Source organism: Giraffa tippelskirchi, chromosome 12, assembly GCF_054371585.1.
Source record: "Giraffa tippelskirchi isolate mGirTip1 chromosome 12, T2T-mGirTip1v1.2.pri, whole genome shotgun sequence".
In the NCBI taxonomy this organism is placed as follows: Eukaryota; Metazoa; Chordata; class Mammalia; order Artiodactyla; family Giraffidae; genus Giraffa; species Giraffa tippelskirchi.
The window spans coordinates 72,442,130-72,462,038 of NC_137286.1; the positions used below are offsets into that span (position 1 = coordinate 72,442,130).

The following is a 19,909-nucleotide window of genomic DNA, read 5'->3' on the forward strand; positions in this document are numbered from 1 at the left end:
TTTTTTTTTTTTCTGTGACATTGGCCTCATTAAAAAGTACGGTTTGCCTTTACTGGATAATTTTGTTCATTGGTTTGTTAGGGTATCTTGGTAATATTTGTGTTTCCTGGGGAGCATGGTCACATGACCTGGCCCTGGCCAATCGGTGCGTTCCAGCTCCCTGGCCACTGTGATTGGCTCCGGACTGGGGCAGTGCCCAATCGGGGCCCAGGGCCGGGCCTCACGTTGGAAGCCAGGGGAAGACGAGCTCTCGTCCTGCTGGGGTAGGGGAAGGGGTGGGGCCGGGGGAGGTCAGGCTCCAGCAGTGGGAGGGGCTTGAGGTCCGCCTGCGGCAGTTGGTGACCTTCCTGCTCCCCTCAGGGCAGAGCCGCCGGCCTGAGAATGAGGGCGCTGCTGAGCCCAGGGGCTGGGATGGCCCGTTGCTGCTGTGGTCCCAGAGCTCCACCCGAGACCTGAGGGAGGCCGTCTGCCCGTGAGTCCTCTCCCGCTTGTCTGTCAGCTTGTTTGAACCATGCTGGGTTTTCTGCCCAGCCGGCTAAGGGGAGTCCCTGGAAATGCAAGGGTGTGGGTTTTGGCAGACTTCAGGGAAGACATGCCAGATGAGCCTGGGAGACTCCAGCTTAATCTGGATTCAGGAAATATCTCTTCGGGCCAGCTAGTAATTGTAGGATAAGCCTAGTGAGTCTTCACAGGATGAAGAGAGTAACGTGCCAAGGTAGCAATCGATGTCCTCATTCGAGAGGATGATGAAGCTGGTGCTCAGAGAAGGGGGGAACTTGGCCACAGCAAGGAGGTGTGCACCCAGACGGAACCCCCAGATCCGGCCATTTGAGCTCAGGGAGGCCACTGGTGTGGCTTGTCCCTGTGGCAGGGGCCGAGGCACGCAGCCCACCCTGATTCCTGCGGGGGCCTGACTTGGGAAGTGCCATCTGGTAGCTTTGAGACTCACCAAACCAAATTGCACTGGAGAGAGGAAGGACACCTTCCTTCATCCACCCCCCACCCCCGCCGGATTCCCACATACCCTGACCCCTTTCTCTGGATTTCGGAGCCATTTCCAGAGTCCCGCTCATATGACCTCATTCGAAGTGCACTGTGGACGAGCTGCCATCTGCAGCTGCTACCACAGCAGCCAAGGGCTTTATCTCCCGAGTACCTCCCTTCCTTTGGAACTTGGGGGCCCTCTACTCCCCACTTGCACACCACAGACCTTTGCTGAGGATTGTGGGGACCCTCACTCAGTTTGCAGCACATTGTAGCCATCCCTGTCCTCTCAATACCTCCCTTGCCACTCAGCTTGTGAGCTCCTTTGGAGCAGCGTGGCCCACCTGGCTGCAACGGCAGAGACACAGCTGACAGTGAAACAACAGCTTCGATCTGACAGCCGGAAAGCTCTGTCAAAAGGGACCTCCCTCTTCACACCGTAGAGGCTGTAGGAGCCGCCAGGGTTTGGGAACCGGTGCTGGGGCCAAAATGACTCCACAGCTGTTTTCCTTCCTGGGGAGGGTTCTGGCTCGAGTGGGAATGGCTCAAGTCTCCTAAGGTTCTGAAAGCCCACTGTGTGCAGATTCACGGTACACAGAGAGGAGAAGGTGGAGTCCTGCCCTGGAGGTGGTCACAGCTCACGGATGAGCCAGGCAGGCAGGCAGGCAGGCAGACAGGCAGGGCATGAGAACAGCTGAGCTGCCTTCATGAGTGAATGGTGTGGGGGCAGAGGAAGAGAAGCCGGTCTGCTCCCTCATGTGGTGCCCAGGGCAGGTTGTCCCCAGAGGAAACCCTTACGACGGTGAGGACTCTCACTGCTGTTTCCCAAGGGGTTCCGTCGGTGCGTGTCTTCCCCGGAGCGGTCAGGCCGTCTCTAAAGTACACCGGCCATGGGCATTGCCTCTCCTTGGAACTTCCCATGTGTTTCTCTTTTGTATGGAACAGTGATTTTTCTAGAGGGGTTCTGGGCCACAAGGTTGTTGGGTCATTTGCTAGCCTTCTGTCATGAAGAACGCTTTCCTGGGCGTTGGGGTGGTTTGTTGTTCCAGCTCCCTTTCTTGGCTTCTTTTGGGAGCTGGTGCAACAAGAGGAGCTCAGCCTCTGCCTTCTGGCTGAGATGTCACCCTTCAAACAGCAATGCCTGCCTGGAGATAATGATGGCATTTGCCAAAAGGGCTTCGTTTGGCACATGATATCTTGAAAGGACGTACACCGTCCTTTCAGCTATCAAAGGCTAGTTCAAATGACATAAAAATGAGAACTCTCCAATGGAGTCTTACAGTAGGTGGAGAGTCCGAAAAAAACTCCTTCAGTCATTTCACTGAGAGTCATTGATTGGGGACACCAAGAATATAGGAAGGAATGCAGAAAGAAAAGATGAAATTGTGGTCAGGATCGGGGGGAGGGATGAACAGGGCCTGCTTGCCTTGAACCCAGGCTTTGTTGGCGGGTGGGGCATAAAGATCGAACGGGTCTGAAACTACAGAGTGGTGATGGTAACACAGTATCACCAGAGTTACACAACAGTGTTCCCAAATTGCAACAATGATGAAAAAGTTTACTAATCCCAACTTAACCAACAAAAATAGACGAAACCATACAAAAAGTAAAACATCACCAGAAAGGTGGAAACAAACCAAATGCAAAGCAGTTCAGGGGAAAGGAACTCCATGTCCCCTGGGGGCAGACCGAGTTGCCGGCGTCCACGGTGAGCAGACAGGGATGGAGGCTGCAGAGCCGACCGCTCCCCTGGACATGGTGTTTCCGGCAAGGGCTCTGGGTCTCTGTCCAGAGCGGGGGCTCGTTCTTCCTGCAGGGGCGGGTGAGTCATCGTCGGCGTCTGGGTGTTGCGCGGGAGCCAGGGCAGGCTCTCCCTGCCGAGGCGGTGACTCCTCCTCTGCCTCGGGTTCTCCTGCCAAAGCCCGAGCAGGTACAGGCGCACGTGGAGGTGGAGGTTCTGGCTGAGGGGGTGGGACATCAGTGCCTGGGGCTGGGGGTCCTGCAGGCACGGAGATGCGATCTGCCCGGTGTGCTGGCCAGTACCCAGCTGGCCTGGTGTCTCTGCGAGGGCAAGTCTCGGTTCTCCATCTGCCCTCGGTGGATCCCTGGGTCCTGCACCTGGAGCCACCACCTCTGTAGGCACAGGTCTGGGAAGTGGAGCCTGGTTCCAGTTGGAGGCCAGTGCTAGAGCTGGGGGAGAAGCAAAGTTTGCCCACAGGCCAGCCTTGGCATGTGCGTATCCCGGGACAGAAAGCTTCCAAGAGATTCCCAAAGAATACCCAGGGTCGGATGTCTTTTGGGACTGAAGTGTGCAAGATGGGGGTGGGGGCGTGAGGCCTGCGCTTGCTGCAGGCCCAGCAGCATCTTTCGGGGACTCGTCCCTGTGTAGCTCAGCACCCCCTCCCCACACACTCCCGTGCACCAGCCCCAGCGTCCTCACCTCTGTGCTCTGGCGTGCTGGGCTCCAGGTCCTCCTGCTGCCTCAGAGGCCGGGGTTCTCGGGACTCTGGGTCGGAGCCGGGTGTGCTGAGCTCCGTGGCAGCCTCAGACTGGGCCGCCGGGTGTATCCTGGGCGGTGTCTCGGCAGCAGGCCTTCCCCGCCTCCGCTTCGCCCCCGGTGGGGCTGATGCCTCCGTGGGCACGCTCACCTGGAGCCTGCACTGGGCCTCACGGGCGGGGGGCTGGTGCTCCGACCCCTCCCTTTGGGAGGTGGACGGGGTGTCCCCGTCCTCGGCCTCATCACGTGGGAAGCTCTGCAACGACAGTGACCGTCAGCCAGCCGTGCTGGGAGTTTTCCGAGCTGGGCCTGGCCAGTGGAGCCGCTGCTTCTGCCTGCTCGAACTTCTCTTCCCAGAAGGGTCAGAGACGTGTGTCTGCTCAGATCCCCACCCGGGAGGAAAGAGACCCACCTGAGGGTGTGAGGTCAGCCTGGGCGGCCGGCGCTGCCCGCACTCTCCCCATCCCAGCCAGCCTGCTCTCCCCTGGGGTGTGGACACAACTTGTCCGCAGGCTTCTGACCCCACATCCGCCTGGGCTTCCTTGAGGGAGACACACCCCGAGAAACCCGCATCCACACACACAGGCAAAGGACCCGGTGTTTCTGGGTGGCATGGGAGAGGTGGCCTGGCCCGGCCTGGGGCTCCCCGTGTTACCTTTCTGTTTCTCCGGGCAGAGGGCCAGAGGCCTCTCGGGGGTGCCCTGAGCCAACGTCGACAGGGTGCCCACGCACACTGCCTGTGAGCTCTCCTGAGGCCCCGGCCTCTGGGCAGGGGCAAACAGCAGAACATCCTGGCAGCAAGAGATCTGGCTGGGGGCTCCTCTCCGCTCTGGAGGCCTGGATACCCGGGTTGCGGGTTCTGTTGGGTTCTGTTGCCGGCAGGTGACATCATTTCCTGGGGTTCGTGCTGAGGTCCCTTCCCCAAAACTTCCCAAGGGAATCTCTGGGTTTCTGACTGCTCGACCACCCCCCTTAGGCCATGTGCAGGCACAGTGACAGCCACACAGCCCAGCCCACAGCCCTGGGGAGGCCTGGGTGCAGCCAGGGCCTGAGCTCCGAGGACCCCGCTGCTCTCAGACCAGGCTCCTTCTTCTCATAAGTGGTGTGGCCCTGGACAAGCATATGCCCCTCAGGGTTTCCCCAGTCTCTCCATCTGCAGAGTGGGGGTCATTCTCCCATCTGTTTCCTAGGTCTGTCGGCCTACGAGCAGCTCCGTGCCTCTCCACCTGGGGCCGATATCACGTGGAGCTTGTGCGCCGAGACTTCAGAAAGAAAGACTCCATCCAGGGCTGATACAGCACAGAATGGGGCAGAACGAGGCCTGGATGCGCCGTGGTACCCAGGAAAAGGCACCGCCCCTCCTGACTGTTTTGAGACCCCGCATCCAAGTTGGAGGCCTGAAAGGAAGACTCGAAGGTCTCCCTCTCTTATAGAAAAGAGTAGCCAACTTTCTGGTCCTCTGTTTCCATTGAGATTCTGTTCAAGTGTCCCAGCTCGGCTTCTGCGGGTGGCTGAGCTTCTAAGGGCTCCCTGCGTTCTTGTCTTTTCCTCTCCAAACCTTCCGTCCTTTTCCCCCTTCTGGGGTGGATGGGCGCTGTCATTGCTTCTACCTTCGAGACAGATTGATGAAAAGTCTGGACCATCGACTCCTTTCCTCTCTTTGGTTCCGTGTCTCTCTCTGGCTGTGTCCCTCTCTTTTCCTTTCTCGATTCAGTCTGTGTCTTCCTCTTTCTCTCTCGTGTGTGGATGGATGGATGCTAGGAATGCACATGTATATGATTAGATGAGGGTTATGTTTTAGGGATGGGTTAGAGGGAGAGAAAGGCTTTAGGTCGGAGTTGGTCATGGGGGAAGGGTCAAGGGTGGTGGTGGTGTTTCTTGGAATCTGAGTGCTGTGCATTCTTCGTCTCTTTCCATATGAACCCCTTCTCAGATACACCACTTGCAAGGAGTCTCTCATGTTCCGTTTCCTATCTTTTGCATGTGTGAATGCTTAGCTTCTCTGTTGTGAAGAGGTTCCATTGGATGGAAACCCATTGGTGTACTTCGTTTCCCTCTTTCCCTTACTTGAAGAGACCCATTTCTACCTCCGCCCAGCAAATGGCAAGGAGACTCTGATGTTAAGGAGCCTTTGACCTACGCTTCTTTCTAGCTATCTCATGACATCAGTCTTTAGGGTGAGGTTTTTCCCCGATATTGAGGTGGTGTGAGATCAAAACCAATAGCGTTCTTCAGATGTAGCTGTCTGGTTTTCCCATGGCCATTTATTGAAGAGGCTTTCTTGTTCCCATTTGGATATTCTCCCCTTCTGTGTCAGAGATGAGTTGACCATGGATGCCGGGGTTTGTTTCTGGACCCTCAACTTTATTCCATCGATCTGGATCTGTGTGTGTTGTTGTATTCCCAATAGCATACTGTCCTGCTGCTGCCGCTGCGGCTAAGTCACTTCAGTCGTGTCTGACTCTGCGCGACCCCATGGCCTGCAGCCTACCAGGCTCCTCCGTCCAGGGCATTTTCCAGGCAAGAGTACTGGCGTGGGTCGCCATCGCCTTCTCCGATACTCTCCTGAGGATCCTAGTTTGGTCGTCTAATTTCCTCTCACACAACCTTGGATGTCCGTATCGGGGCTTTTTCGTCGGATTGTATTGACAATTTAGGCTCTTTTCTGTTTCCGTAACCCCTTTTGCAATTCTTTGTTCGGTGCGACAATGCATTGGCATTTGGGGAGGAATAGCATCGAAGCTGTGGATTGCCTTGTGGGGCTGTGACATCATTTTCCCAATAGGAATTCTTTCAAGCCCTGAGCACAGCTTCTCTTTCCAGTGATTGGTGTGGGCTTGATCTTCCTTCTTCCATCTCTCGCCGTTTTGTGAGAACAGGTCCTTCCTTCCCTTCTGGGTTAGATGGACTCGTGGGTATCACTTCAGTGAATGGCATTGTCAGTGGGGGTGATAATTCCCTTCTCATTGGAAGACTTTGCTGTGAGTATTAGAAATGCAAGTGATTTCTCTTCCCCTTCCTCCCTGTCCATCTCTCAGAGCCACCGGGAAACAGAGGCCTCATCCAGGGTCACACAGGCCTGAGGGAGTGCAACTAGACTGTTGTTTCTTCAGGCCCTCAGTGCTGGACATCATCCGGGATACTCTGTGTGTGTCTTCCTCAGTCTGGTGTCCCTTCAGACCTTTCCCTAGTTTTCACAGGCTTGTTGTGTTGGTGTTCTTTGTCTGTTTGGAGACACATCCTTGAGAAGCTTTGTGTTTCCACTCATTCGTCTCGCGATGTATGACCTGTCTTTTGCTTTTGTAATGAGGTCTTTCCCACAGTAGATATCTTTGATTTTGCAAAGTCCACTGTATTCTCTGGGTTGTTTTGTGGACTGCCTTTTAGTTTTGTGTGTGAAGACTCAAAGCACGTGTCCAGTTTCTGCTCATTGTTCTTCTAGATTTGTGACAAGTTTTCATGGAAACTTTGTCTAGGGATAACTGGAAGTGAACTCGGTGTAAGGTGTCCAGTCTCCATCTCCATTCATGTCATGCCCTGCAGTTTCCAATTCCCTGTTCCTGAGTGGTTTTGGAGACCTTGTGGGAAGTTTGGTTGCATCGGAGTTTGCATTTCCACCTTGAGTAGATTCCCACTGTTCCGCCCTCAGGGACACTGTCAAGGGGGAGTGAGGAGCAGCCTGCACTTCCAGCAGTGGCCACACGGTGGGGCGAGTGCTGCTCTCCCCTCTGGGAGCCCCAGGCCACAGGCATCCCAGTGAGGAGCCAGCTCTGTGCTCAGCTGAAAGGAATTAGACTCTCAGGAGCCTCTGAGCCCTTGCCTTTGGATCACCCAGGGTGGGCATTTACTGTGACAGAAAAAAATTGCCCTGAATTCCATGGACGGAAGAGCCTGGCTGTGTAGAGTTCGTGAGTTGCCGTGAATCAGACACAACTGAGGACACAAAAACTCAATAGACTAAAACACTTTTGGGGGGTGGGGGGAGTGAAAGGGGGTGATGTGGGGTTTTTTTTGTCGTATATAATAGCCAAGGGAAATCTAGTTTAAACCTAAATTCACATAGATGGGAAAGGTATAGCTCTCCGTCACCCTATTAAAAAAAAAAAAAAAACTACTTAACTTTTCTGAAAGTTTATTTAGTAGCTTCCTTGAGCAGTTCATTGTGAAGCTTTTTTTTTTTTTTTTCTGTGACATTGGCCTCATTAAAAAGTACGGTTTGCCTTTACTGGATAATTTTGTTCATTGGTTTGTTAGGGTATCTTGGTAATATTTGTGTTTCCTGGGGAGCATGGTCACATGACCTGGCCCTGGCCAATCGGTGCGTTCCAGCTCCCTGGCCACTGTGATTGGCTCCGGACTGGGGCAGTGCCCAATCGGGGCCCAGGGCCGGGCCTCACGTTGGAAGCCAGGGGAAGACGAGCTCTCGTCCTGCTGGGGTAGGGGAAGGGGTGGGGCCGGGGGAGGTCAGGCTCCAGCAGTGGGAGGGCCTTGAGGTCCGCCTGCGGCAGTTGGTGACCTTCCTGCTCCCCTCAGGGCAGAGCCGCCGGCCTGAGAATGAGGGCGCTGCTGAGCCCAGGGGCTGGGATGGCCCGTTGCTGCTGTGGTCCCAGAGCTCCACCCGAGACCTGAGGGAGGCCGTCTGCCCGTGAGTCCTCTCCCGCTTGTCTGTCAGCTTGTTTGAACCATGCTGGGTTTTCTGCCCAGCCGGCTAAGGGGAGTCCCTGGAAATGCAAGGGTGTGGGTTTTGGCAGACTTCAGGGAAGACATGCCAGATGAGCCTGGGAGACTCCAGCTTAATCTGGATTCAGGAAATATCTCTTCGGGCCAGCTAGTAATTGTAGGATAAGCCTAATGAGTCTTCACAGGATGAAGAGAGTAACGTGCCAAGGTAGCAATCGATGTCCTCATTCGAGAGGATGATGAAGCTGGTGCTCAGAGAAGGGGGGAACTTGGCCACAGCCAGGAGGTGTGCACCCAGACGGAACCCCCAGATCCGGCCATTTGAGCTCAGGGAGGCCACTGGTGTGGCTTGTCCCTGTGGCAGGGGCCGAGGCACGCAGCCCACCCTGATTCCTGCGGGGGCCTGACTTGGGAAGTGCCATCTGGTAGCTTTGAGACTCACCAAACCAAATTGCACTGGAGAGAGGAAGGACACCTTCCTTCATCCACCCCCCACCCCCGCCGGATTCCCACATACCCTGACCCCTTTCTCTGGATTTCGGAGCCATTTCCAGAGTCCCGCTCATATGACCTCATTCGAAGTGCACTGTGGACGAGCTGCCATCTGCAGCTGCTACCACAGCAGCCAAGGGCTTTATCTCCCGAGTACCTCCCTTCCTTTGGAACTTGGGGGCCCTCTACTCCCCACTTGCACACCACAGACCTTTGCTGAGGATTGTGGGGACCCTCACTCAGTTTGCAGCACGTTGTAGCCATCCCTGTCCTCTCAATACCTCCCTTGCCACTCAGCTTGTGAGCTCCTTTGGAGCAGCGTGGCCCACCTGGCTGCAACGGCAGAGACACAGCTGACAGTGAAACAACAGCTTCGATCTGACAGCCAGAAAGCTCTGTCAAAAGGGACCTCCCTCTTCACACCGTAGAGGCTTTAGGAGCCGCCAGGGTTTGGGAACCGGTGCTGGGGCCAAAATGACTCCACAGCTGTTTTCCTTCCTGGGGAGGGTTCTGGCTCGAGTGGGAATGGCTCAAGTCTCCTAAGGTTCTGAAAGCCCACTGTGTGCAGATTCACGGTACACAGAGAGGAGAAGGTGGAGTCCTGCCCTGGAGGTGGTCACAGCTCACGGATGAGCCAGGCAGGCAGGCAGGCAGGCAGGCAGGCAGGGCATGAGAACAGCTGAGCTGCCTTCATGAGTGAATGGTGTGGGGGCAGAGGAAGAGAAGCCGGTCTGCTCCCTCATGTGGTGCCCAGGGCAGGTTGTCCCCAGAGGAAACCCTTACGACGGTGAGGACTCTCACTGCTGTTTCCCAAGGGGTTCCGTCGGTGCGTGTCTTCCCCGGAGCGGTCAGGCCGTCTCTAAAGTACACTGGCCATGGGCATTGCCTCTCCTTGGAACTTCCCATGTGTTTCTCTTTTGTATGGAACAGTGATTTTTCTAGAGGGGTTCTGGGCCACAAGGTTGTTGGGTCATTTGCTAGCCTTCTGTCGTGAAGAACGCTTTCCTGGGCGTTGGGGTGGTTTGTTGTTCCAGCTCCCTTTCTTGGCTTCTTTTGGGAGCTGGTGCAACAAGAGGAGCTCAGCCTCTGCCTTCTGGCTGAGATGTCACCCTTCAAACAGCAATGCCTGCCTGGAGATAATGATGGCATTTGCCAAAAGGGCTTCGTTTGGCACATGATATCTTGAAAGGACGTACACCGTCCTGTCAGCTATCAAAGGCTAGTTCAAATGACATAAAAATGAGAACTCTCCAATGGAGTCTTACAGTAGGTGGAGAGTCCGAAAAAAACTCCTTCAGTCATTTCACTGAGAGTCATTGATTGGGGACACCAAGAATATAGGAAGGAATGCAGAAAGAAAAGATGAAATTGTGGTCAGGATCGGGGGGAGGGATGAACAGGGCGTGCTTGCCTTGAACCCAGGCTTTGTTGGCGGGTGGGGCATAAAGATCGAACGGGTCTGAAACTACAGAGTGGTGATGGTAACACAGTATCACCAGAGTTACACAACAGTGTTCCCAAATTGCAACAATGATGAAAAAGTTTACTAATCCCAAATTAACCAACAAAAATAGACGAAACCATACAAAAAGTAAAACATCACCAGAAAGGTGGAAACAAACCAAATGCAAAGCAGTTCAGGGGAAAGAAACTCCATGTCCCCTGGGGGCAGACCGAGTTGCCGGCGTCCACGGTGAGCAGACAGGGATGGAGGCTGCAGAGCCGACCGCTCCCCTGGACGTGGTGTTTCCGGCAAGGGCTCTGGGTCTCTGTCCAGAGCGGGGGCTCGTTCTTCCTGCAGGGGCGGGTGAGTCATCGTCGGCGACTGGGTGTTGCGCGGGAGCCAGGGCAGGCTCTCCCTGCCGAGGCGGTGACTCCTCCTCTGCCTCGGGTTCTCCTGCCAAAGCCCGAGCAGGTACAGGTGCACGTGGAGGTGGAGGTTCTGGCTGAGGGGGTGGGACATCAGTGCCTGGGGCTGGGGGTCCTGCAGGCACGGAGATGCGATCTGCCCGGTGTGCTGGCCAGTACCCAGCTGGCCTGGTGTCTCTGCGAGGGCAAGTCTCGGTTCTCCATCTGCCCTCGGTGGATCCCTGGGTCCTGCACCTGGAGCCACCACCTCTGTAGGCACAGGTCTGGGAAGTGGAGCCTGGTTCCAGTTGGAGGCCAGTGCTAGAGCTGGGGGAGAAGCAAAGTTTGCCCACAGGCCAGCCTTGGCATGTGCGTATCCCGGGACAGAAAGCTTCCAAGAGATTCCCAAAGAATACCCAGGGTCGGATGTCTTTCGGGACTGAAGTGTGCAAGATGGGGGTGGGGGTGTGAGGCCAGCGCTTGCTGCAGGCCCAGCAGCATCTTTCGGGGACTCGTCCCTGTGTAGCTCAGCACCCCCTCCCCACACACTCCCGTGCACCAGCCCCAGCGTCCTCACCTCTGTGCTCTGGCGTGCTGGGCTCCAGGTCCTCCTGCTGCCTCAGAGGCCGGGGTTCTCGGGACTCTGGGTCGGAGCCGGGTGTGCTGAGCTCCGTGGCAGCCTCAGACTGGGCCGCCGGGTGTATCCTGGGCGGTGTCTCGGCAGCAGGCCTTCCCCGCCTCCGCTTCGCCCCCGGTGGGGCTGATGCCTCCGTGGGCACGCTCACCTGGAGCCTGCACTGGGCCTCACGGGCGGGGGGCTGGTGCTCCGACCCCTCCCTCCGGGAGGTGGACGGGGTGTCCCCGTCCTCGGCCTCATCACGTGGGAAGCTCTGCAACGACAGTGACCGTCAGCCAGCCGTGCTGGGAGTTTTCCGAGCTGGGCCTGGCCAGTGGAGCCGCTGCTTCTGCCTGCTCGAACTTCTCTTCCCAGAAGGGTCAGAGACGTGTGTCTGCTCAGATCCCCACCCGGGAGGAAAGAGACCCACCTGAGGGTGTGAGGTCAGCCTGGGCGGCCGGCGCTGCCCGCACTCTCCCCATCCCAGCCAGCCTGCTCTCCCCTGGGGTGTGGACACAACTGGTCCGCAGGCTTCTGACCCCACATCCGCCTGGGCTTCCTTGAGGGAGACACACCCCGAGAAACCCGCATCCACACACACAGGCAAAGGACCCGGTGTTTCCGGGTGGCATGGGAGAGGTGGCCTGGCCCGGCCTGGGGCTCCCCGTGTTACCTTTCTGTTTCTCCGGGCAGAGGGCCAGAGGCCTCTCGGGGGTGCCCTGAGCCAACGTCGACAGGGTGCCCACGCACACTGCCTGTGAGCTCTCCTGAGGCCCCGGCCTCTGGGCAGGGGCAAACAGCAGAACATCGTGGCAGCAAGAGATCTGGCTGGGGGCTCCTCTCCGCTCTGGAGGCCTGGATACCCGGGTTGCGGGTTCTGTTGGGTTCTGTTGCCGGCAGGTGACATCATTTCCTGGGGTTCGTGCTGAGGTCCCTTCCCCAAAACTTCCCAAGGGAGTCTCTGGGTTTCTGACTGCTCGACCACCCCCCTTAGGCCATGTGCAGGCACAGTGACAGCCACACAGCCCAGCCCACAGCCCTGGGGAGGCCTGGGTGCAGCCAGGGCCTGAGCTCCGAGGACCCCGCTGCTCTCAGACCAGGCTCCTTCTTCTCATAAGTGGTGTGGCCCTGGACAAGCATATGCCCCTCAGGGTTTCCCCAGCCTCTCCATCTGCAGAGTGGGGGTCATTCTCCCATCTGTTTCCTAGGTCTGTCGGCCTACGAGCAGCTCCGTGCCTCTCCACCTGGGGCCGATATCACGTGGAGCTTGTGCGCCGAGACTTCAGAAAGAAAGACTCCATCCAGGGCTGACACAGCACAGAATGGGGCAGAACGAGGCCTGGATGCGCCGTGGTACCCAGGAAAAGGCACCGCCCCTCCTGACTGTTTTGAGACCCCGCATCCAAGTTGGAGGCCCGAAAGGAAGACTCGAAGGTCTCCCTCTCTTATAGAAAAGAGTAGCCAACTTTCTGGTCCTCTGTTTCCATTGAGATTCTGTTCAAGTGTCCCAGCTCGGCTTCTGCGGGTGGCTGAGCTTCTAATGGCTCCCTGCGTTCTTGTCTTTTCCTCTCCAAACCTTCCGTCCTTTTCCCCCTTCTGGGGTGGATGGGCGCTGTCATTGCTTCTACCTTCGAGACAGATTGATGAAAAGTCTGGACCATCGACTCCTTTCCTCTCTTTGGTTCCGTGTCTCTCTCTGGCTGTGTCCCTCTCTTTTCCTTTCTCGATTCAGTCTGTGTCTTCCTCTTTCTCTCTCGTGTGTGGATGGATGGATGCTAGGAATGCACATGTATATGATTAGATGAGGGTTATGTTTTAGGGATGGGTTAGAGGGAGAGAAAGGCTTTAGGTCGGAGTTGGTCATGGGGGAAGGGTCAAGGGTGGTGGTGGTGTTCCTTGGAATCTGAGTGCTGTGCATTCTTCGTCTCTTTCCATATGAACCCCTTCTCAGATACACCACTTGCAAGGAGTCTCTCATGTTCCGTTTCCTATCTTTTGCATGTGTGAATGCTTAGCTTCTCTGTTGTGAAGAGGTTCCATTGGATGGAAACCCATTGGTGTAGTTCGTTTCCCTCTTTCCCTTACTTGAAGAGACCCATTTCTACCTCCGCCCAGCAAATGGCAAGGAGACTCTGATGTTAAGGAGCCTTTGACCTACGCTTCTTTCTAGCTATCTCATGACATCAGTCTTTAGGGTGAGGTTTTTCCCCGATATTGAGGTGGTGTGAGATCAAAACCAATAGCGTTCTTCAGATGTAGCTGTCTGGTTTTCCCATGGCCATTTATTGAAGAGGCTTTCTTGTTCCCATTTGGATATTCTCCCCTTCTGTGTCAGAGATGAGTTGACCATGGATGCCGGGGTTTGTTTCTGGACCCTCAACTTTATTCCATCGATCTGGATCTGTGTGTGTTGTTGTATTCCCAATAGCATACTGTCCTGCTGCTGCCGCTGCGGCTAAGTCACTTCAGTCGTGTCTGACTCTGCGCGACCCCATGGCCTGCAGCCTACCAGGCTCCTCCGTCCAGGGCATTTTCCAGGCAAGAGTACTGGCGTGGGTCGCCATCGCCTTCTCTGATACTCTCCTGAGGATCCTAGTTTGGTCGTCTAATTTCCTCTCACACAACCTTGGATGTCCGTATCGGGGCTTTTTCGTCGGATTTTATTGACAATTTAGGCTCTTTTCTGTTTCCGTAACCCCTTTTGCAATTCTTTGTTCGGTGCGACAATGCATTGGCATTTTGGGAGGAATAGCATCGAAGCTGTGGATTGCCTTGTGGGGCTGTGACATTATTTTCCCAATAGGAATTCTTTCAAGCCCTGAGCACAGCTTCTCTTTCCAGTGATTGGTGTGGGCTTGATCTTCCTTCTTCCATCTCTCGCCGTTTTGTGAGAACAGGTCCTTCCTTCCCTTCTGGGTTAGATGGACTCGTGGGTATCACTTCAGTGAATGGCATTGTCAGTGGGGGTGATAATTCCCTTCTCATTGGAAGACTTTGCTGTGAGTATTAGAAATGCAAGTGATTTCTCTTCCCCTTCCTCCCTGTCCATCTCTCAGAGCCACCGGGAAACAGAGGCCTCATCCAGGGTCACACAGGCCTGAGGGAGTGCAACTAGACTGTTGTTTCTTCAGGCCCTCAGTGCTGGACATCATCCGGGATACTCTGTGTGTGTCTTCCTCAGTCTGGTGTCCCTTCAGACCTTTCCCTAGTTTTCACAGGCTTGTTGTGTTGGTGTTCTTTGTCTGTTTGGAGACACATCCTTGAGAAGCTTTGTGTTTCCACTCATTCGTCTCGCGATGTATGACCTGTCTTTTGCTTTTGTAATGAGGTCTTTCCCACAGTAGATATCTTTGATTTTGCAAAGTCCACTGTATTCTCTGGGTTGTTTTGTGGACTGCCTTTTAGTTTTGTGTGTGAAGACTCAAAGCACGTGTCCGGTTTCTGCTCATTGTTCTTCTAGATTTGTGACAAGTTTTCATGGAAACTTTGTCTAGGGATAACTGGAAGTGAACTCGGTGTAAGGTGTCAAGTCTCCATCTCCATTCATGTCATGCCCTGCAGTTTCCAATTCCCTGTTCCTGAGTGGTTTTGGGGACCTTGTGGGAAGTTTGGTTGCATGGGAGTTTGCATTTCCACCTTGAGTAGATTCCCACTGTTCCGCCCTCAGGGACACTGTCAAGGGGGAGTGAGGAGCAGCCTGCACTTCCAGCAGTGACCACACGGTGGGGCGAGTGCTGCTCTCACCTCTGGGAGCCCCAGGCCACAGGCATCCCAGTGAGGAGCCAGCTCTGTGCTCAGCTGAAAGGAGTTAGACTCTCAGGAGCCTCTGAGCCCTTGCCTTTGGATCACCCAGGGTGGGCATTTACTGTGACAGAAAAAAATTGCCCTGAATTCCATGGACGGAAGAGCCTGGCTGTGTAGAGTTCGTGAGTTGCCCTGAATCAGACACAACTGAGGACACAAAAACTCAATAGACTAAAACACTTTTGGGGGGTGGGGGGAGTGAAAGGGGGTGATGTGGGGTTTTTTTTGTCGTATATAATAGCCAAGGGAAATCTAGTTTAAACCTAAATTCACATAGATGGGAAAGGTATAGCTCTCCGTCACCCTATTAAAAAAAAAAAAAAAACGACTTAACTTTTCTGAAAGTTTATTTAGTAGCTTCCTTGAGCAGTTCATTGTGAAGCATTTTTTTTTTTTTCTGTGACATTGGCCTCATTAAAAAGTACGGTTTGCCTTTACTGGATAATTTTGTTCATTGGTTTGTTAGGGTATCTTGGTAATATTTGTGTTTCCTGGGGAGCATGGTCACATGACCTGGCCCTGGCCAATCGGTGCGTTCCACCTCCCTGGCCACTGTGATTGGCTCCGGACTGGGGCAGTGCCCAATCGGGGCCCAGGGCCGGGCCTCACGTTGGAAGCCAGGGGAAGACGAGCTCTCGTCCTGCTGGGGTAGGGGAAGGGGTGGGGCCGGGGGAGGTCAGGCTCCAGCAGTGGGAGGGGCTTGAGGTCCGCCTGCGGCAGTTGGTGACCTTCCTGCTCCCCTCAGGGCAGAGCCGCCGGCCTGAGAATGAGGGCGCTGCTGAGCCCAGGGGCTGGGATGGCCCGTTGCTGCTGTGGTCCCAGAGCTCCACCCGAGACCTGAGGGAGGCCGTCTGCCCGTGAGTCCTCTCCCGCTTCTCTGTCAGCTTGTTTGAACCATGCTGGGTTTTCTGCCCAGCCGGCTAAGGGGAGTCCCTGGAAATGCAAGGGTGTGGGTTTTGGCAGACTTCAGGGAAGACATGCCAGATGAGCCTGGGAGACTCCAGCTTAATCTGGATTCAGGAAATATCTCTTCGGGCCAGCTAGTAATTGTAGGATAAGCCTAATGAGTCTTCACAGGATGAAGAGAGTAACGTGCCAAGGTAGCAATCGATGTCCTCATTCGAGAGGATGATGAAGCTGGTGCTCAGAGAAGGGGGGAACTTGGCCACAGCAAGGAGGTGTGCACCCAGACGGAACCCCCAGATCCGGCCATTTGAGCTCAGGGAGGCCACTGGTGTGGCTTGTCCCTGTGGCAGGGGCCGAGGCACGCAGCCCACCCTGATTCCTGCGGGGGCCTGACTTGGGAAGTGCCATCTGGTAGCTTTGAGACTCACCAAACCAAATTGCACTGGAGAGAGGAAGGACACCTTCCTTCATCCACCCCCCACCCCCGCCGGATTCCCACATACCCTGACCCCTTTCTCTGGATTTCGGAGCCATTTCCAGAGTCCCGCTCATATGACCTCATTCGAAGTGCACTGTGGACGAGCTGCCATCTGCAGCTGCTACCACAGCAGCCAAGGGCTTTATCTCCCGAGTACCTCCCTTCCTTTGGAACTTGGGGGCCCTCTACTCCCCACTTGCACACCACAGACCTTTGCTGAGGATTGTGGGGACCCTCACTCAGTTTGCAGCACGTTGTAGCCATCCCTGTCCTCTCAATACCTCCCTTGCCACTCAGCTTGTGAGCTCCTTTGGAGCAGCGTGGCCCACCTGGCTGCAACGGCAGAGACACAGCTGACAGTGAAACAACAGCTTCGATCCGACAGCCGGAAAGCTCTGTCAAAAGGGACCTCCCTCTTCACACCGTAGAGGCTGTAGGAGCCGCCAGGGTTTGGGAACCGGTGCTGGGGCCAAAATGACTCCACAGCTGTTTTCCTTCCTGGGGAGGGTTCTGGCTCGAGTGGGAATGGCTCAAGTCTCCTAAGGTTCTGAAAGCCCACTGTGTGCAGATTCACGGTACACAGAGAGGAGAAGGTGGAGTCCTGCCCTGGAGGTGGTCACAGCTCACGGATGAGCCAGGCAGGCAGGCAGGCAGGCAGGGCATGAGAACAGCTGAGCTGCCTTCATGAGTGAATGGTGTGGGGGCAGAGGAAGAGAAGCCGGTCTGCTCCCTCATGTGGTGCCCAGGGCAGGTTGTCCCCAGAGGAAACCCTTACGACGGTGAGGACTCTCACTGCTGTTTCCCAAGGGGTTCCGTCGGTGCGTGTCTTCCCCGGAGCGGTCAGGCCGTCTCTAAAGTACACTGGCCATGGGCATTGCCTCTCCTTGGAACTTCCCATGTGTTTCTCTTTTGTATGGAACAGTGATTTTTCTAGAGGGGTTCTGGGCCACAAGGTTGTTGGGTCATTTGCTAGCCTTCTGTCGTGAAGAACGCTTTCCTGGGCGTTGGGGTGGTTTGTTGTTCCAGCTCCCTTTCCTGGCTTCTTTTGGGAGCTGGTGCAACAAGAGGAGCTCAGCCTCTGCCTTCTGGCTGAGATGTCACCCTTCAAACAGCAATGCCTGCCTGGAGATAATGATGGCATTTGCCAAAAGGGCTTCGTTTGGCACATGATATCTTGAAAGGACGTACACCGTCCTTTCAGCTATCAAAGGCTAGTTCAAATGACATAAAAATGAGAACTCTCCAATGGAGTCTTACAGTAGGTGGAGAGTCCGAAAAAAACTCCTTCAGTCATTTCACTGAGAGTCATTGATTGGGGACACCAAGAATATAGGAAGGAATGCAGAAAGAAAAGATGAAATTGTGGTCAGGATCGGGGGGAGGGATGAACAGGGCCTGCTTGCCTTGAACCCAAGCTTTGTTGGCGGGTGGGGCATAAAGATCGAACGGGTCTGAAACTACAGAGTGGTGATGGTAACACAGTATCACCAGAGTTACACAACAGTGTTCCCAAATTGCAACAATGATGAAAAAGTTTACTAATCCCAACTTAACCAACAAAAATAGACGAAACCATACAAAAAGTAAAACATCACCAGAAAGGTGGAAACAAACCAAATGCAAAGCAGTTCAGGGGAAAGGAACTCCATGTCCCCTGGGGGCAGACCGAGTTGCCGGCGTCCACGGTGAGCAGACAGGGATGGAGGCTGCAGAGCCGACCGCTCCCCTGGACATGGTGTTTCCGGCAAGGGCTCTGGGTCTCTGTCCAGAGCGGGGGCTCGTTCTTCCTGCAGGGGCGGGTGAGTCATCGTCGGCGTCTGGGTGTTGCGCGGGAGCCAGGGCAGGCTCTCCCTGCCGAGGCGGTGACTCCTCCTCTGCCTCGGGTTCTCCTGCCAAAGCCCGAGCAGGTACAGGTGCACGTGGAGGTGGAGGTTCTGGCTGAGGGGGTGGGACATCAGTGCCTGGGGCTGGGGGTCCTGCAGGCACGGAGATGCGATCTGCCCGGTGTGCTGGCCAGTACCCATCTGGCCTGGTGTCTCTGCGAGGGCAAGTCTCGGTTCTCCATCTGCCCTCGGTGGATCCCTGGGTCCTGCACCTGGAGCCACCACCTCTGTAGGCACAGGTCTGGGAAGTGGAGCCTGGTTCCAGTTGGAGGCCAGTGCTAGAGCTGGGGGAGAAGCAAAGTTTGCCCACAGGCCAGCCTTGGCATGTGCGTATCCCGGGACAGAAAGCTTCCAAGAGATTCCCAAAGAATACCCAGGGTCGGATGTCTTTTGGGACTGAAGTGTGCAAGATGGGGGTGGGGGTGTGAGGCCAGCGCTTGCTGCAGGCCCAGCAGCATCTTTCGGGGACTCGTCCCTGTGTAGCTCAGCACCCCCTCCCCACACACTCCCGTGCACCAGCCCCAGCGTCCTCACCTCTGTGCTCTGGCGTGCTGGGCTCCAGGTCCTCCTGCTGCCTCAGAGGCCGGGGTTCTCGGGACTCTGGGTCGGAGCCGGGTGTGCTGAGCTCCGTGGCAGCCTCAGACTGGGCCGCCGGGTGTATCCTGGGCGGTGTCTCGGCAGCAGGCCTTCCCCGCCTCCGCTTCGCCCCCGGTGGGGCTGATGCCTCCGTGGGCACGCTCACCTGGAGCCTGCACTGGGCCTCACGGGCGGGGGGGTGGTGCTCCGACCCCTCCCTCCGGGAGGTGGACGGGGTGTCCCCGTCCTCGGCCTCATCACGTGGGAAGCTCTGCAACGACAGTGACCGTCAGCCAGCCGTGCTGGGAGTTTTCCGAGCTGGGCCTGGCCAGTGGAGCCGCTGCTTCTGCCTGCTCGAACTTCTCTTCCCAGATGGGTCAGAGACGTGTGTCTGCTCAGATCCCCACCCGGGAGGAAAGAGACCCACCTGAGGGTGTGAGGTCAGCCTGGGCGGCCGGCGCTGCCCGCACTCTCCCCATCCCAGCCAGCCTGCTCTCCCCTGGGGTGTGGACACAACTTGTCCGCAGGCTTCTGACCCCACATCCGCCTGGGCTTCCTTGAGGGAGACACACCCCGAGAAACCCGCATCCACACACACAGGCAAAGGACCCGGTGTTTCCGGGTGGCATGGGAGAGGTGGCCTGGCCCGGCCTGGGGCTCCCCGTGTTACCTTTCTGTTTCTCCGGGCAGAGGGCCAGAGGCCTCTCGGGGGTGCCCTGAGCCAACGTCGACAGGGTGCCCACGCACACTGCCTGTGAGCTCTCCTGAGGCCCCGGCCTCTGGGCAGGGGCAAACAGCAGAACATCCTGGCAGCAAGAGATCTGGCTGGGGGCTCCTCTCCGCTCTGGAGGCCTGGATACCCGGGTTGCGGGTTCTGTTGGGTTCTGTTGCCGGCAGGTGACATCATTTCCTGGGGTTCGTGCTGAGGTCCCTTCCCCAAAACTTCCCAAGGGAATCTCTGGGTTTCTGACTGCTCGACCACCCCCCTTAGGCCATGTGCAGGCACAGTGACAGCCACACAGCCCAGCCCACAGCCCTGGGGAGGCCTGGGTGCAGCCAGGGCCTGAGCTCCGAGGACCCCGCTGCTCTCAGACCAGGCTCCTTCTTCTCATAAGTGGTGTGGCCCTGGACAAGCATATGCCCCT

At 56.1% G+C, this 19,909-nt stretch overlaps 2 protein-coding genes across 3 annotated transcripts; both read right to left on the reverse strand.

Moving 5' to 3' along the window:
• Positions 1–368: 368 nt before the first annotated feature.
• LOC145529702 (uncharacterized) lies at positions 369–4,313 on the reverse strand. The gene is made up of 3 exons (XM_081550309.1): positions 4,137–4,313; positions 3,425–3,737; positions 369–3,174 (listed from the first exon to the last, which is right to left on the reverse strand). The coding sequence occupies exons 1-3, from the start codon at positions 4,269–4,271 to the stop codon at positions 2,546–2,548; spliced, it is 1,077 nt and encodes a 358-aa protein (XP_081406435.1). The 5' UTR covers positions 4,272–4,313; the 3' UTR covers positions 369–2,545.
• A 5,862-nt stretch (positions 4,314–10,175) lies between these two features.
• LOC145529680 (uncharacterized) lies at positions 10,176–19,620 on the reverse strand. Of its 2 annotated transcripts, none has more exons than XM_081550283.1 (3): positions 19,435–19,608; positions 11,079–11,391; positions 10,176–10,828 (listed from the first exon to the last, which is right to left on the reverse strand). In XM_081550283.1, exons 1-3 carry the CDS (start codon positions 19,567–19,569, stop codon positions 10,200–10,202), a joined length of 1,077 nt encoding a protein of 358 aa, XP_081406409.1. In that variant the 5' UTR covers positions 19,570–19,608; the 3' UTR covers positions 10,176–10,199. The 2 variants fall into 2 exon arrangements, with proteins under 2 accessions (XP_081406409.1, XP_081406408.1); XM_081550282.1 differs by lacking the exons at positions 10,176–10,828; positions 11,079–11,391 and adding exons at positions 17,822–18,472; positions 18,723–19,035 and having other exon boundaries at positions 19,435–19,620.
• Positions 19,621–19,909: the final 289 nt, after the last annotated feature.

Coding starts and splice junctions, on each gene's coding strand:
- LOC145529702 (XM_081550309.1), bottom strand. CDS start 4,271: ATGTTCTGCTGTTTGCCCCTGCCCAGAGGCCGGGGCCTCAGGAGAGCT. Junction 3,738..4,136: donor CTGCCCGGAGAAACAGAAAG/GTAACACGGGGA, acceptor CTGTCGTTGCAG/AGCTTCCCACGTGATGAGGC. Junction 3,175..3,424: donor CAGCACGCCAGAGCACAGAG/GTGAGGACGCTG, acceptor CTTCTCCCCCAG/CTCTAGCACTGGCCTCCAAC.
- LOC145529680 (XM_081550283.1), bottom strand. CDS start 19,569: ATGTTCTGCTGTTTGCCCCTGCCCAGAGGCCGGGGCCTCAGGAGAGCT. Junction 11,392..19,434: donor CTGCCCGGAGAAACAGAAAG/GTAACACGGGGA, acceptor CTGTCGTTGCAG/AGCTTCCCACGTGATGAGGC. Junction 10,829..11,078: donor CAGCACGCCAGAGCACAGAG/GTGAGGACGCTG, acceptor CTTCTCCCCCAG/CTCTAGCACTGGCCTCCAAC.